Below are 16,645 nucleotides of genomic sequence, written 5' to 3'. Positions count from 1 at the left end.
GGGCTGGGCCTGGTAAAAATGAGGTCTGAGGAGGTCCAACAAATATTAAAAAAAAACAAAACAAAAGAAAAAATAGAAAATCTCCTCTTAGTGCACTTGTGCTACCATTTTGGCCCTCCTGATGCTTTTAGAAAAGATGCCAGGCAAACGATGACCAGCACAATTAAACTGAGGAGGTAAAGTGAACAAACCAATAATAAAACAGCTTAAACATCAGCAAATTATCATTTCCCACAGAATATCAACTACTGCCCTCAGTAAGCTAACACCATGGCCAGAATAATAACTGAAACTGCAACTTAATGTAAAAGTGGGGGGAAAGTGGAAATGATCAGGGAGAGAGTACAGTTGTGTAAGTCCTACTTACCTGTAACAGCAAATGTTCATTGAACACACTGCCTTACTGACATATGGCTAGCAGTGCTCTGCTACCCTCTCTTTGGCAGTCTATCAAAGCTCAGAGCTCCTCCCACCTCCTGTCTGTGCTCTGTGGGTGTGAAAGACCAATCACATGGCAGGACCAGGGCCAACCTTCAAAACCACAGACAGGACCCATTCAGTTTTCTAGGGTCCAGCAGGATAAGCAGATGAAAAAAAGAAGTTATGTACTCACCATAATGTTCCATCTGAGTAGGTAACTTCATTTGTCTGCAACATGTGGGTATCGAATCTGATTCGGATCCGAGCCAGCAACTTCCCAAGCTAAAAGATCTGAGCTCCTCCCCCTTACCCATAATGCCCTGCCATCTCCCTCTAACCCTCAGATCGAGTTTTCCAGAAAAAAGGCAATAGGAAAATTCTATAACCCAGGAAAGGATTACAATATGTTCCAGTGATATCAACTGAACAAGGACATATCCTGATCCTTTGATAACGAACTAAGGGTCCGGGGGATGGAAGGAGGGTCGGTTGCAGACAAATGAAGTTACCTACTCAGATGGAACGTTATGGTGAGTACATAACTTCTTTATCTGAAGTAGTTAATTTCATTTGCTCAGCAACCTGTGGGACAGAGTCCCCAGCTACCAGCAACTTGGGAGGCCCTTATGGAAGGATATTCCGGAGCACTGCAAAGCCAAAAGATGCACGTCCTCTGGATATTAAATCCAATTTATAGTGTGTAATAAAGGTATGGGAGGAAGCCCAAGTAGCTGCTGAGCAAATGTCATCCAAAGAAACCCTTGACCAGAAAGCAGCAGAAGTAGCCATAGATCGGGTAGAACGGGCTCGCACTCTCAGGGGCTCAGGATGACCAGAAATTTTGTATGCAAGGAGAATGCATTGGGAAATCCATCTAGCTAACGTTACTTTAGTGACTGGTTTCCCCAGACAGGATTTTGCAAAGGAAACAAAAAGTTGATCAGATTTTCAAAGATCTGCTGTTCTGTTTAAGTAAAAACGTAACTGTCTGTGAACATCCAGGCAATGAAGTCTGTATTCTCCTCTGATTTGGAAATTAGGAAAGAAGACAGGTAGATTGATGGACTGGTTGATATTGGCTTCAGAAGCCACTTTGGGCAGAAAAGAGGGATTAGTCCTGAGGGAGACCCTGTCTTTATGAAAGATGATGTATGGAGGCTTACTGCAAGGAGCATGAAGCTCCGATATCCTCCTAGCAGAAGTAATGGCGATCAGGAAGACCGTCTTCCAAGATACATATTTTAAGTCAACTGAAGCTGTGGGTTTGAAAGGAGGCCCAGTCAGAGCTTGAAGAACTAGGGTAAGATCCCATGGAGGCACTGCATCTTTAATAGGGGGTCTTAACAAAAAAGTTCCTTTCATGAATGTTTTGCAAATCTTGGAGGACGCTAAGGGCCCTGAACTGTTTCCAACGTGGTAGTGGGAAATAGCTGCCAACTGAACTTTAATAGTAGAAGCACTAGCTCCTTGATGAAAGGTATGGGAAAGAAAGTCTAGAACTGCTGGGATAGGAGCCATGAAGGGGTCCAAGTTCCTGTGCTCCGCCCAGATAGAGAAACGTTTCCATTTACTCTTGTAGATTTTCCTGGTAGATGGTTTATGGGCGGCCACCAGGATGGCCTTAACCGCAGAAGATATACTGGAAGTCCTAGCCATTAAGGGAACTGGATCAACCAAGCTGAGAGCTTGAGGTAGTCCAGGTCGGGAGTCTTCAATCCTAAAGGATGAGAGATCAGATCCGGATTGGGATCTAAGATCCAGGGAGGATGTACTAGATGAGACCGCAGGTAAGGGAACCAGGTTTGACGAGGCCAGAATGGGGCTATGAGGATAACTCTGCTCCCCAACCGATGAGCTTTCTGCAAGAATTTTGTCATCAATGGAAGAGGAGGATAAGCATACAGAAGACCAGATGGCCAAGCATGAACTAGAGCGTCTCTGGGGGCTTCCCCTGGTGGGGGAATCAGAGTGAAGAACTCACTGCACTTTGTGTTCGAAGGTGAGGCGAAGACATCGCAGCAAGGTTGACCCCATTCGAGGAAGATTTGTTTTGCTACTGCTGGGTGCAGAGACCACTAGTAAGGTGAGAGGATCATTCGACTCAACCTGTCTGCCAAGATGTTTGACCGACCCAGAATGTGCGTTGCTATGAGAAAGTGGTTGGTGGATATCGCCCATTCCCATACTCTCATTGCCTCCCTGCAAAGTGGATAAAATCTGGTTCCCCCCTGTTTGTTTATGTACCAGACTACCGACATATTGTTTGTTTGAATTGCAATAGTTCCTGGAGGAAGAAGGGGATGGAGAGCCTGCAACACTAGAAGCACCGCCCTCATCTCCAGGACATTGATATGCAGTGAGGTCTCTGTGAAAGTCCACGTGCCTTGGACGGATCTGCCCATGCAATGCCCCCCCACCTAAGGAGAGATGCGTCCATGGTCACCGTGACTTGGGGATGGGGTATAACAAAGGGGCGGCCTTCTTGGAGATCTCTGGAGTGGAGCCACCAAAGTAGGTTCTCCTTGCAAATCCTGCTGAGGGGAATAGGTGTAGACAGGGGGTGAAAAAGAATGGACCATTGAACTTGCAATGTCCATTGAAGGATTCTCATCTTCAGGCGAGCGAAAGGTGACAGATTGATGGCCGCTGCCATGGATCCCAGGGCCCTCAGGACTAGTTCCGCTGGGGGGGGGGGGCTAATGACTGTAAGAGGTCTAGAATGTAAAGGCTTAGATTGCGAAGTCTGTCCGCTGTCAGAAAGACTCTGGATTGTGTAGTGTCTATCCTGGCCCCTATGAATTCCAAAATTTGAGTAGGTTGAAGGGAAGATTTCTTTTTGTTGATCGTGATCCCTAGGTGGTGGGCTAGATGTAAGAAGTAGTCCCTGCCTGAGCAGAGTTGATGCCTGATGGGGGCGGTTAGGAGCCAGTCGTCCAGGTACGGAAAGACCTGTATTCCCTGAAGCCTCGGATGGGCCCCTACAACTGCCATGACCTAGGTGAACACCCTGGGGGCTGTGGTGAGACCGAAGGGTAGGAACCTGAACTGATAATGACTGGCTCCCAGCTGAAAGCGGAGGAACCTTCTGGATCATCTGTCCATAACAATGTGGTAGTACGCATCCTTGAGGTCTATCGAGCACATCCAGTCATTCTCCTGCAAAAGTGGGAGAATGGATTGAATAGTGACCATCCGGAATTTTTCTTTGGTGACTGACAGGTTCAGTGTGGACAGGTCGAGAATGGGTCATAAGTCCCCCGTCTTTTTTGGCACCAGAAAGAACCTGGAGTAAAAGCCTGATCCGGAATGCTCGGGGGGGAGATGCGCTGGATTGCTCTTTTTCTTAGCAGCCCTCGAATTTCTGATGCTGCTGCCTCCCTCTGATTGGGTGAAACATCGGGGAGTCTTTTTGATCGGGGAGGGTAAGTTAGGAAAGGGATTGAATAGCCTCTGGATATGATTCAGAGCACCCAGTGATCTGTCGTAATGGACTCCCAATTTGCTAGGTGTTCCGAGAAGCGCCCCCTGACTGCCTCCCAAGAGGAGCAGTCGGGCAACCCCTCAGGGCTGCTGCGCGGGTCAATCCGAAAAAGGTTCTCTCGACCCAAAATTCTTCGGACCCCCTCTGCCTCTGGGCCGGCGTCCACCCTGTCCTCCTCTGCCTCTGAAGGACAAGGGATGTGGAGCGAAACGGGACTGTTGAGCTTTCCGGAACCACATCTTCTTTTGTCCTCTTTGGTTCCTGGAGTAGGACCTCTGAGGAGCCGAGAAGCAGATCCCGATGGCAGACGTCTTCCCGTCTTTCTCGCTCTGGAGAAGCTTTTCGTGGACGGTTTTGTTGAATAGCGTAGAACCTTCAAAAGGGGCATCCGTGAAGGACACCTTGAAGGGTTCCGCAAAATCGCAGAGAAGGAGCCAGGCCTGTCTATGTAAGACGACGCCCATTCTGCTAGCTCTAGCCGCTCCCTCCGTAGCATGGGAGAGAAGCCACATAGATGTGTTGGTAATTGACTTGAGAGTGGCCATTCGAGCCGAGAATGTCCACTTGTCCACGGCCGACATGGACTCTGGGAGTGACCCAGCGTACTCTTTAATCAGGTCCCGCTGGAGCCGAATCAGATGTGCCATATAATTCAGTGACCTTACAGAGAAAGTCGCTGAAGTGAACATCCGCTTTCCAAGGCGGTCTATCATCTGAGACTCCTTGTCTGCAGGATGCACCGAGGAACTCTCCTGTGTTAATTCCTTTTTAGTGACAGCCGCCACCACCATGGCATCCACTGGGGCACCCTTGCTCCAAACTGTCCTGTCCGTGGGAGGGCTGAGGATCCTGTCAGGTCTCTTGGGTATTGGCTCGACAGTGTCCGGCTCCTTCCATGCCCTGGTAGCTATGAGGTCTACCAGGGGGTCGGCAGGAGGGGATACCCAAGAGGTAGATGGGCCTGCATCAAACACCTCCAGAAACACAGACTCACCCGAGGAAGGTTTTTGGGCAGACCACCCCCCTCTAATGCATAACATTTCCATAATGTCTCCAAAGGAGATGTATTCGGGGAGTGACCTTGGGGAACCTTCTCCTTCCTCTAAGTCCGTGTCCTCTGTGAGGGAGTCAGGTGAGTCCAAGTGCCTCCTCTTGCACTTTCATTTGTGAGGGACCTCCTCGGGGGGGCTGTCCAAAGAGGCCTCATCAACAATGTCCTGTTCCTCTATGGGAACAATCTGGGACGTAGGCACAGGCTGTCCCTGGGGTCGGATGATGGAAGACAGGCCCGTCTGAGTGGGAATGGCGGGTGGATCCGTAGCAAGAGCCTGGGGCCTCGAATCCCTCGAAAGGACCCTCTCCATGACGTTGAATACCGAGGGGGAACTGCTTTCCCTTGGATCCGAAAGCAGTCTCCTCGGATCCGACGTGAGGACCGGTGCTGAAGGTGACCCGATTGGATCCGAAAGGATAGTGTGCCACGACCTTAATGGAGCCGAAGGCCCACTGACCCCTCCGGATCTGATGCTCAACTCACCTCCCCGAGAGCTCAGATCCAAAAATGGGTCCGACAGACTCGAGGGTACAGTCGGCGCCGAAGTAGGAAACTCTGTCGGTGCCAACCCCGCCCCAGCTCCGAAGCTAGTCGGAGCCGACAGCTCCGAACCCCGATAGCGGGTCGGAGAAGGAGCAATGGGGGGGGCGAAAAAACGTGTCAAGCCCCCCCCGGAGGGGGGGGGCAAGAGCACTCCCATCTGCAGCTGGGCCTGGAGAAATCGACGCTTCATCCGGTCCATGTCTGCGTCCGATAAACTTCTGGTAGATCTAGATGAGGCCACCGAAGCCGGCCGGGAGGGCCGCCTAGATGACCTAGAAGGTGACTGGGTCTCCTCCTTCGGCTCCGGGGAGAAATGTAGAGAACGGAGCCGGGAGGGGGAAGGCCCGGAGATCTTAAAGGAAGAGGCAAGCTGTTTAGACGGTGGTGCTGAAGGGGTCGACTAGGACCGCCTCTTGCGGCTGCGATGCCTTTCTTTCTCTCTCTCCCTATTCTTTTTGTCCTTCTTTTTGCCGTCCCTTTCCTCCTGGGCCAGCGAGGGAGGTTGAGTCCCGGCCAAGGGATCAGGAGTGGCAGGTGGGGCAGCCGCAGCTGCGGCTGGTGCCACAGAGGAGGATGAAACAGAATCCGGGGACAAAAGGCCCGCCAGGATAAGCTTCGTCCTCCTATCCTTCAGAGCCCTGGGGTTGAAGGCTGCACAAATAGTGCAGCCCAAGGAGAGGTGATCAACCCCCAGGCACAGGATGCACTGAGTGTGGCCATCAGCTGGGGACAGCTTATGGCCACAGTCGGTACATTTAGAGAAAATAGCTTTAGGGCCTTCAGCCATTATAGAAAAGAAAAATAGGCCCACAAGCACACACCTTCACACACGCTGAGTGGGGAGGGGAATAAATCTAACTTAACCAAAAAGTTTAAGAAACTACCCAGAAAGGCTAGGAAGATAAGAGGGAGTTCACACTCACAAAGTCAGAGAAAGTTTGACAGAAAATTAAATTTTTTTTAATTCTAAACTCACAGTACCATGCTCGGAGCTCGTTCTGAGAAGCTTACAGAAGCCGTGGCAAACGAGATCTGAGGGTTAGAGGGAGATGGCAGGGCATTATGGGTAGGGGGAGGAGCTTGGAGCTCAGATCTTTTAGCTTGGAAAGTTGCCGGCTTGGATCCGAATCAGATCCGATACCCACAGGTTGCTGAGCAAATGAAGTTAACTACTTCAGATCACAAGCTTTGTGAACACCTACCATTCTAAACCAAAAAACACACTCAACAATAAGGTTGCTGAACAAAACTCATCAGCAACTTCAACAACCAAATATATGCATCCAACAAATGGGGGATGAGTGGGAGTGTACTGCCAGTAAAGCAGTATGCATTCTATGAACATATACTGTTATAGGTAAGTAGGACTTATGCAACTGTACTATGTTCAGCAAACACACTGCCTTATTGGCATTATGGGTAGATTCCCAAAACTTACCCAGCCTGGGATGAGGAAAGATAAAGGTCCAGAAACCCCTGGAGAACGGTCCTCATGAAGTCTGCTCTGAATTTAGAAAAGGCATTCAGCTTGTAGTGCTTCATAAAGGTATGGAGACAGGACCAAGTTGTTCTTTCTAGAGTCCACTCCTTTTCAATATGCCACTGAAGAACAAAAGGCACTGGTGGAATGTGCCTTTACCTTACCTGAATTCACCTAGCTATGGTGAGAGTAAAAAAAAGAGAACACCAGACAGTGGTACTGATGGTCAATAAATGCAATTAACATCAAATGTTTTCTTAAATATTACGAAGTTTTAACTCATTTTCTGTGGTTCCCTGACAGTTCTACTTCCCAATGCAGGTTGCTTTAAAAATGTAAGTGTGTTTTTAATTGATTAATTGCTTTGGAGTTTTTATTGGCTCATACCATTTTAAACTAGGTATATTACTGTGGTTGCTTTGATGGTTTTTATTTTTCTGAAGAAGTCCTGTTGAGACGAAAGCATGGAATAAAGTTTTTATACGCTAAGCTACTTGCTTTCCAGTCTTTATTGACCATCAGTATCACTGTCCGGTGTTTCTTGGTGTGTATTTGGACCTTGGTTACACACTTTATCAGTAAAAAAAAAACACCAGAAGACAACCAACATACAACTCTTTCCTTAGAGACATATTGACCTTTCTTTGCCCCTGAGAAGGAAATAAAATGCCTTTTGGTCTTTCTAAAGGGTTTCATTCTGTCAAAGCAGGATGTAAGCTGCCAATGCACATCCAAGGTATAAAGTATCCTCTCTCCCTTATTCTTCAGTTCTGAAAAGAATACTCAAGATTAATAGGCTGTTTGAGAATGAATTCTGAGACCATTTTTAGCATGAAAGAAAGATTAGTGAGTAACACAACCCTATCCCTGTGGAAAATCAAGAAAGTTGTACCACCATGACAGGTTGTAGCTCAGAAACTCACCTTGCAGATGTTAGAGCAAGAAGTAAAACAATTTTCTGTGTTACGAACTTCATATCTCTTACTCTGCTAGTTTGAAAATAGTGAGGTCAATTTTTCAAGAATATAGTTTAGATCCCACGAAGGAGACATTTGCTTGTGAAGAAGTCTCATATACAAAACTCATTTCATGAACTGCTTTACAATAAGAGAAGAAGAAAGAGGGGGATATGCAGGCAAACAAACAGAGATGGCTACTAAATGCACTTTAACGGATGCATACAATAAGGCATCCAAAGTAGTTCACACAAATATTTCAAGATCAAAGTAATATAAACCTCAATGGACTCTCTGTTTTCATTTAGGCACCACATTAGAAAACCTCATTCATTTATAAACATCAAATTTTCTAGTAGCAGGTTTTCTGGCCCCCTACCTGCTGCAAGTCTTTATGAAACAAGTGCCTAAATGGTGTCAAGACTGAATCATCCAGGTTGTCAGTTGAACTGGAGTGAACTGGAGTGCACCAGTCAACCAAGAGACTGTTTGAGCAGATCCAGAGTATGAGGAAGTCTGTGGTAATTACCCTTGACCAATACCATTAAAAATGGAGAACCAAGATTGCCTCAGCCATTACAGGTTCACCTTAATGGCATTGAATTCTGAACCTTCAGAAGTACCTTGTGAATCAGTGGAAAGGGTGGAAACACATACAAGAACATTCCTGTGCAAGAGAATGAGAATGCATCTGTCCTCCAAGCATGGCTGCAAGGAGGTCTGGAACAGAATGTCACCATCTGTTTTGAATGGAGGATCAGTTTGAGCTGTAGTTTGGAGAGCAAGGCTTGCACCTTCTCTAGTCAATCCAAACATCTGAATGCTTACTCTGCACAGATCAGCAAGTCATCCAAGTATGGAAAATATGGATGCCAAGAGCCCAACAGTGAGCCACTACCAAGGCAAGTCATTTGGTAAACACTCAATGATAGCCCAGTGGCTGAACCAGACAAAACAAATATCAGAAATCTCCTGAAGTGACAAGCAATGGGGTTATGAAGATATGCATCCTTCAAGACTAGGGGTATCATGAAGCAGTGGTCTGGAAACAAGGGAAGGACTGTCTGCAGGATGAGCATCTTGAACTTGAGGACCTTGAAAAACATATTCAGTAAAAAAAGGTCCATCACTGGTCTTCATGAGAGCTCTGTTTTGTGGCCCAGGAAAATTCTGCAGTAGAAACATCTCATTTGCTTCCAAAGGAAGGACCTGTTGTATGACCCCTGAGTATAGCATTTGCTGGAGAATAGGAGGAAATAACAAAATTTGGTCTGGCGGATGAGTGGAAACCCTTTTGAACAGAGGAGGATGTTCTTTTCACTGTCATCTGTAACCTCTGCCAACAACAATAACCACCCATTTGTCTACTGATGGCCAGGCCACCTTGTTAAGAGCTAATTTTAGAGACATGGCAACTGGAGGAGAGGCTTGAGAAAGACAGGTGCCATGCCCTGGCACAGTCATCAGTTGGATGGAGGATTATCCTTTTCTTAAAAAGAACCCCTCTTTTTAGGCCTGACAGGGTTCTCATCCTGCTGTTTCCTTTTACTGTCAAACTTTTTGTTTGACTGGGACTTCTGTTTGGAAGGCCGACAAAAACTATCCTTCTAAAATTAAGGAAATTTGGGAATATGAAACATTTTTGAAACCCCTTGCAAAATTTTATTTCAGTCATCCCAGTGTGTTGAAGGATCTGATTAGCTGCTGTAAAAAACACACAATCAGACTCAAGTGTAACATTAAAAATCTAACTTTTAACTCATCACAAAAGTTCTGACTGTGCAACCAAACATGCCTCTTAATCACCATTGATGAAGTGAATTTTTAGAAAAAGTATCAGTCCCTTCCAAGGCACTCTTTAAAGCATGTTTTGACATCTGGTAAAATTGACAACAATATCTTTGACACAGACCTTTTGCTCAGCAGGTAATGATGCAGCAAACTCATCTAAGCTATACATACATCTATCTCAACACAAACATCCAAATTAAACACTGATAGTTAAACACTTTAAAAGTCACTAGACTGAGTCAGCCTTCTTTTCCTGAGATACTATCCATTTGCCTACAGGATTTGAAGAAGACAAAGTCCTTTTATTAGAAGAAGTTGCTGAGGACACTGAATCAGAGTCCATAGACAAGGGGACTTGGGGACCAGGCATAACTGAGTATAGCCTGAATTTCTTAAAACACTTTTTAAGCAGAGCCTCAATAAGCAGAGGAGAATTACAAGCTTTGCTAAAAACATCTTCCAATGCTGGGATTAATGGAGGAAAGGTCTCCACATCGAAGCCTCATCCTCCCAAAGATCATAAACCCTACTGATCTTGGGGGTAGCCAATGAGTGGCCCCAACTGGTACATCCCTAAATGTAGCCAGCATTTGGGTAAAAGACAACGTCTGTTTGGATTCCTGAACCTGTTTGTTATCAGAGGAAATTGACTAATCTGACTCTTTCAGATCTGTGACCTCAGACACCGTATCCCTTTCAAAATCAGGATCCTTAGATGATTGACCAGAGATAGAAGCACCGGCATTATTCACAACTCATGTATGCACCCCATAATTAACTGCCTGCACAGTAGATCTAGCCGTAGTCACCATCTCAGGTGGGAAAACAGTCAGAAACTGTTTCTTCTTAGTATGCACTACTCTAGTGGGAAAATCCTGGGGGGAGGGGTGTAGTAACACTGGATTCTGCACCCCCCGACTTCCCCCGCAACTAAAAGGTATATCTGAAGCAGGCAATGGTATTGCTCAGTGGATATGTCTCACCCTCATGTTATGCAAAGTTGTGGTACTAACACCATACCAGGGGACCTGGAGGTAACAGAAAGCGAGTGGATCAGCAGCCTACATGACGCTGAGGCTACTGTGCAGTCATATCCCACAGGATAAGGCATATTTTTGTTTTTATTTTTATGCTTCTTAGGTGCTCAAGGGGTAGGTGGTGGGGGGTACCATCTAAGAGTCCACCAAGTCATGGGGAAAAACATTGCCAGATCAATAATGGCTGCACAGTCAGCCCTGTAAAAAATGGAAGAGTCCCACTACTCTTCCTCCAAATAGCAATCTGAAGTCTTATTTCTACAGGATATTATGCTGAATACTCCACTAAGAAAATTGACAGCAATCTCAGTAGTCTAGCACAAAATACATGTCACAAAGACCCCACAAGTTTAATAAATAAAGGCTAGTTTCAGCCGTTCATGAATAGAAACACCTTTAGACATGGAAGTAAATATAAACTTGTCAGAAATGTTTAACAAACTAAATGGTGCCAAAATCATGATTTAAATAAAAAAATGATTTAAAATGCCACAAATCTACTTAATTATGTCAAAAAATCAAAGCACGAAAGAAAATGCAAAAACAACTAATTTTCCTGTCAAAACTTTCAAAAGAAGTTTAAAATAAACAGTATAATTCTTATACTGAGAGAAATAAAACTCAAAGTGCATACAATTTTCCAATAAGAAAACACAAGCAAATCAATAGAATACACATTTCAAGCACTGACAGAAAAAAGCCAGAGGGAGGAATAAAAACCCACAAGGGTTTATTTGAGCTCTGAACTAAACCAGAGAAGAACAGTCTTTCACAAGATCATTTTCTTACTGTGACACTATAAAATTAAATGGGTCCTGTCTGTGGGTTTGAAGGGCAGTCCTGGCCCTGACACACACACACACACACACACACACACACACACACACACACACACACACACACACACACACACACACACACACACAAACAGGTAATGGGAAGAGCTCAAAGCTTTGACAGACTGCCATAGGGAGGATAGCACAGCACTACTACTCATATACCAGTAAGGTAGTTTGTTTGTTGCACATCCCTTAGTTTAACAAAATGGAGATGCCCTCCAACACTACGAAAGCCAATAGCTGTAAACACACTATTAACAACTTCAGTCAAAACAAACTGTAAATTGCAAAGTAATGTAAAAATGGGAAGTGTAAAAGCACAGGCAGAGCTCTTAGTTTAACAAAGCAGACATGCCACCTAACACACTAACAGCCAGGCGAATATTGAAATATAATATAAGCAACTTTAGTCAACCCATCTGTAAAAAAATGGTAATAAAATCAGTAAAAATAAGTTATAAATTCAGAAAACACAAAGCAAATTACATTTCAATATAGTACAAATTAGTATCTGCTTACAATAGACAACTGGTGAAATACCAACAGGTATATCACCCTCCACAGAAGAAGGATGGCAGATCAGCACTTTTTTAATGCCATTATGATACCAGTAATCCATAGACACTCTCCTGCTCACCATATTACTGCTGTTACCTTGACAAATCAGTAATCCTTTCTTTGTTTCCCATCCATTTTAAAACTGTTCTTCATTCAGTATGGACATCATCTATCTAAATTTCCCTTCAGCATTTACTTGACCATCCCATTAATTTTACACAGAGAAGCAGCTTTTCCCCTTCTTTTTCCCTACTGAAAGTCAGACAAAATCTGTCTCCCACAGTTTTGTTTCTTAAGCCCATAGAGTCAAAAAATAATACAAGTTTGAGAAAAGATATTATACTGAGCTTCTAAGCAATCACAGAAAGGCTGCAGCTTGGTGCTGTGTCTTGCCCTTTTCGTGAGCTGTTTTGGAATCCATTCTAAGTTCTCCCTCTAGTTTAAACTCTGCTAACACTGCTATTTCCATTTTACTCCCTGTCAACATCATTACCTGATGGTGCGCTAAATGTAGAGGCACTGCTGTCTTCCGAGATGTATCCCTTCCTTGTATCTGCTGTCTTCTCATGCACTCCAGCTGGAATGAAGACCTCCTACCTGTAACATCAAAATATTCATCATGTTATCTCTTTTGTCTAAATTTACAGTTGACTTTGATGCTACAAAATGTCTGACACAAGTATAACATGGGCTGTTTATGCATGGAATATTTTAATACAGTAGCAGGGTAACCTTTCTATACATTGACAGAACACAGGCTCTTTATGCATGGAACATTTTGCTATAGCGACAGGATAACCTTTCTACACACTGACGACTTCATCTGTTATTGTCTACAGGCTCCTGTTATTTGAAGGGCACTGGAAATTCAACTTTTCTTTTGATGAGAAGGAACTTGGAAACTGGCTTGTTAATGTGCACACTTCACATGTTACATAGTAGTTCAGCATATCATCTAAACATCACACAACTAATTTAACTGGGGAAGAAAATAAAATGAGTGATAAAAACTGTTAGAGGTGGGCAATTATCAAATGGTCAGAGATGGGGATTCAGAAAAATGTGCCAGCTACCGCTGGTAGGATAATTCACGTGATCATAGAAAATGTAATTTATAGACTGCAACATCTAGAAAAAAAATACAATATTTCTCTTAAAGCGTTTTCTGAAGTGTGTGTCAGAAGTTATGTACTTACCATAATGTTCCATGTGAGTTGCTCATCTCTCCTTCATTCTTACTGATGGGTTCGGAGCCGATCCCTCAGCTCCGAGTCGGCCTACTACAAAGCTCGAGGTTTTCAAATAGCTCGTGGCCAAGTCCCTATCCCATGATGCACCTAGAGTTACCTCAGATCTTGTTTGCTGCGTATAATAATACCATATATCATTTTATAACTCCATAAGAGAAAGTATAGAAGGGCTGAGTGACCAGGAAGGATCTAGCATCTCTGTCTTCTGAAAGCCCAGGAGAGGGTAGGAGGGAGGGACATAAGAATGAAGGTGAGATGAACAACTCACGTGGAACGTTATGGTAAGTAGTTAACTTCTTTATGTGAAATTGTTCTATCTCACCATTCATTCTTACTGATGGGTAGTGTCCCAAGCACCATCTATCTCCGGTGGCTCAGGGGAGTATATTTTTCAGGACAGTGGATCCAAAGGAGGCCCTGTCCCTGGAGGCCATGTCAACTTTGTAATGAGTGATAAAGGTATGAGGTCTTGACCAAGTGGCTGCTGCACAACTATTAGCAATAGGAAGTCTAGCAGAAAAAAACAGAGGATGCAGAAACTGCTCTGGTTGAGTGAGCTTTAATTTTATGTTGCAAAGGCATATTGGCAGCTGAATAAGCAAATGTGATACAATCAGATAACCATTTAGACAGAGTTGTTTTAGCCACTGGCATGCCTTTCCTGGTGTCTAAAAAGGAAACAAAAAGCTGTTCTGATTTCCTAAAATCTTTTGTTCTATCTAAGTAAAATCTGAGCTGTCTGTGAACATCAAGTTTGTGCAGCATGTATTCTAGATTGTTGGAGTGACTGGGGAAGAAAACTGGCAAATCAATAATTTGGTTAAGATTAGTTTCAGTGCAAACCTTAGGCAAAAAGGAGGGGGTTGTTCGAAGTGAGAGACTGTCAGCATGGAAAATCAAGTAAGGAGGTTTAATAGACAAGGCTTGAAGCTCTGACACTCTGCAAGCAGAAGTAATAGCCACTAAAAAGAAAGTCTTCCATGACAAAAATTTGAGGTCACATGAGGAAGCTGGTTCAGATGGAGGAAGAATGATGCGAGAAAGTATAAAATTTAGATTCCATGGGGAATAGGGAGATTTCACAGGTGGTCTGAGATGAAAGGTCCCTTTGAGAAAGGCTTTGATTAATTTGTGTGACATAATATTCAATCCTTCAAATCCAACATGATAGTTAGAAATGGCAGCAAGTTGAACACAGACTGAAGATCATGGTCAAGAACTCTAGTGTAGAGGTCATAGGGGCTTGGTAAGGATCAATATTGATTTCAGAAGCCCATATAGAAATTTTTTCCATTTTCTAAACTATAGCTTCCTCGTAGAGGATTTATGATAGGATAAGAGAGTTTGCTTTGTCTCATTGGAAAGGTTATGGAACCTGGCTATGATGGGAACTGGAGCAGCCAAGCTGTCAGCTTCAGAGACTGCAGAGATGGATGAAGTTCCCCCAATGAGTGCATCAGAAGGTCCGGAACTGGATCCAAAATCCAAGGGTCCTCCAAAAGATAAAGTTGAAGGAAGGGAAACCAAATCTGATGAGGCCAATGAGGGGCTATTAGAATGATGGTCCTTCCCAGAATTTTTGCTTTCTGTAGAACCTTGGGTATCAACGCAATTGGTGGAAAGGCATAGAAGAGACCAGAAGACCAATCGTGAACGAGTGCGTCCCTTGGGGCTTCTCCCAGAGGGGGAATCAGGGCAAAGTAGCTTCTGCATTTCGTGTTCATGTGACTGGCAAAAAGGTCACAGCAAGGCTGGCCCCACCTGCGGAATATCCTGTCCGCTATTTCTTTCTTGAAGGGCCACTCGTGGGGCAACAAAATTGCTCTGCTCAGCTTGTCTGCTATCACATTGGATTTCCATGGGATGTGCATCGCTAACAGAAAGCACTGGGTGGATATAGCCCACTGCCATACTCTTAGGGCCTTGCGACAAAAGGGATATGACCTGGTTCCTCCTTGTTTGTTCAAGTACCCGACCACTGACACGTTGTCTGTCTGAATTGCAATCATACCCAGAGGAAGAGAGTCATGGAAGTACTGCAACACCAAAAGTACTGTTCTCATCTCTAAGACATTGCTATGCAGATGTGTCTCTTGATCGGTCCATGTGCCTTGGGCTGTCCTTCCTTGAAAATGTCCTCCCCCCACCCTATCAGGGAAGCGTCCGTGGTCACTGTGGCCGCAGGAGGGGGTAAAACAAACGGACATCCTATCGTGACATGAAGTGAGGTCAACCACTCCTGAAGATCCTTTTTTGCAGGGGTTTGTGATCATTATCAGGTGAGACATGGGAAGCTCTTGGTAAGACCACTGAGTGAACAACAGCCATTGCAGTATCTGCATGTGCATACAACCCAGCGGTACGGCCAGAATTGCTGCTGCCATCGTACCTAACAATTTTAGAACTTATGATGCTGGAGCCTTGTTTTTGGATATCAGAATGCGGACCTGCTGATGGAGTAGTAAGACTCTTCCTACTGAAAGTCTTAGCATTGTGGTGGTGGTGTCCAGTTCTGCTCCGATAAAGACGATATGCTGTGATGGCGACAAAGCATATTTTTCTGAGTTTATTATAATGCCCAACTGGCTGTAGAGTGACAGAGTGGATTCACTGGCTTGAATGAGTTGCTGCCTGGTGGTGGTGGTGAGGAGCCAGTCGTCTAGGTACGGAAATACCTGGAATCCTAAACCTCTCAGGTGAGCTGTGACCACTGCCATACATTCGGTGAACACTCTGGGGGCTGTAGTGAAACCAAAGGGCAGGGCTCGAAACTGGTAATGACTGGCTCCCAGCCGGAAGCGCAGATGATCCCTGAATGGTCTGGCTATTTTTATTTGGTAGTACGCATACTGGAGATCTGTCAAGCACATCCAATTGTCTTTCCCTAAGAAGGGAAGTATCGACTGAAGCGTGACCATCCGAAACTTCTCTTTCCTGACAGATTTGTTTAGCATGATGAGGTCCAATAGAGGTCTCCAGTCCCCTGTCTTTTTTGGAACTAAAAAGAATCTTGAGTAAGTTCCGGATCCTGTCTGGTCTGCTGGGACTGGTTGGATGACTCTTTTTCTTAGCAATATTTGGACCACTACTGTTGCTTGTTCCCTGTAACTGGTGGAACGTCCAGGATTTTTCTTGTCGGTGGAGGGGGTGTGGCGAATGGAATGAAGTATACTCTGGAAATGATACCAGTTGTCATTTGTTATTCTGAGCCAGGCATATGGGTACAAAGATAAGCG

The 16,645-nt window shown here is 44.8% G+C and overlaps 1 protein-coding gene across 5 annotated transcripts in view; it reads right to left on the bottom strand.

Annotated features, from left to right (window-relative positions):
• Positions 1-16,645, bottom strand: part of LOC122815212 (voltage-dependent L-type calcium channel subunit alpha-1C-like) — a 2,602,552-nt gene that overhangs the window by 162,488 nt on the left and 2,423,419 nt on the right. For all 5 annotated transcript variants that reach the window (XM_044087523.1, XM_044087521.1, XM_044087522.1 and 2 more), the window contains one exon: positions 12,653-12,756. In XM_044087523.1, the coding sequence (XP_043943458.1) occupies positions 12,653-12,756 (104 nt within the window). The remainder of the gene's footprint in view (positions 1-12,652; positions 12,757-16,645) is intronic.

The sequence above is a fragment of the Protopterus annectens genome, chromosome 11.part0, assembly GCF_019279795.1.
Source record: "Protopterus annectens isolate FY-2018-M chromosome 11.part0, PAN1.0, whole genome shotgun sequence".
NCBI lineage: Eukaryota > Metazoa > Chordata > Ceratodontiformes > Protopteridae > Protopterus > Protopterus annectens.
Note: the sequence above shows the minus strand (reverse complement) of the source record. Positions and strands in the feature narration are given on the sequence as shown.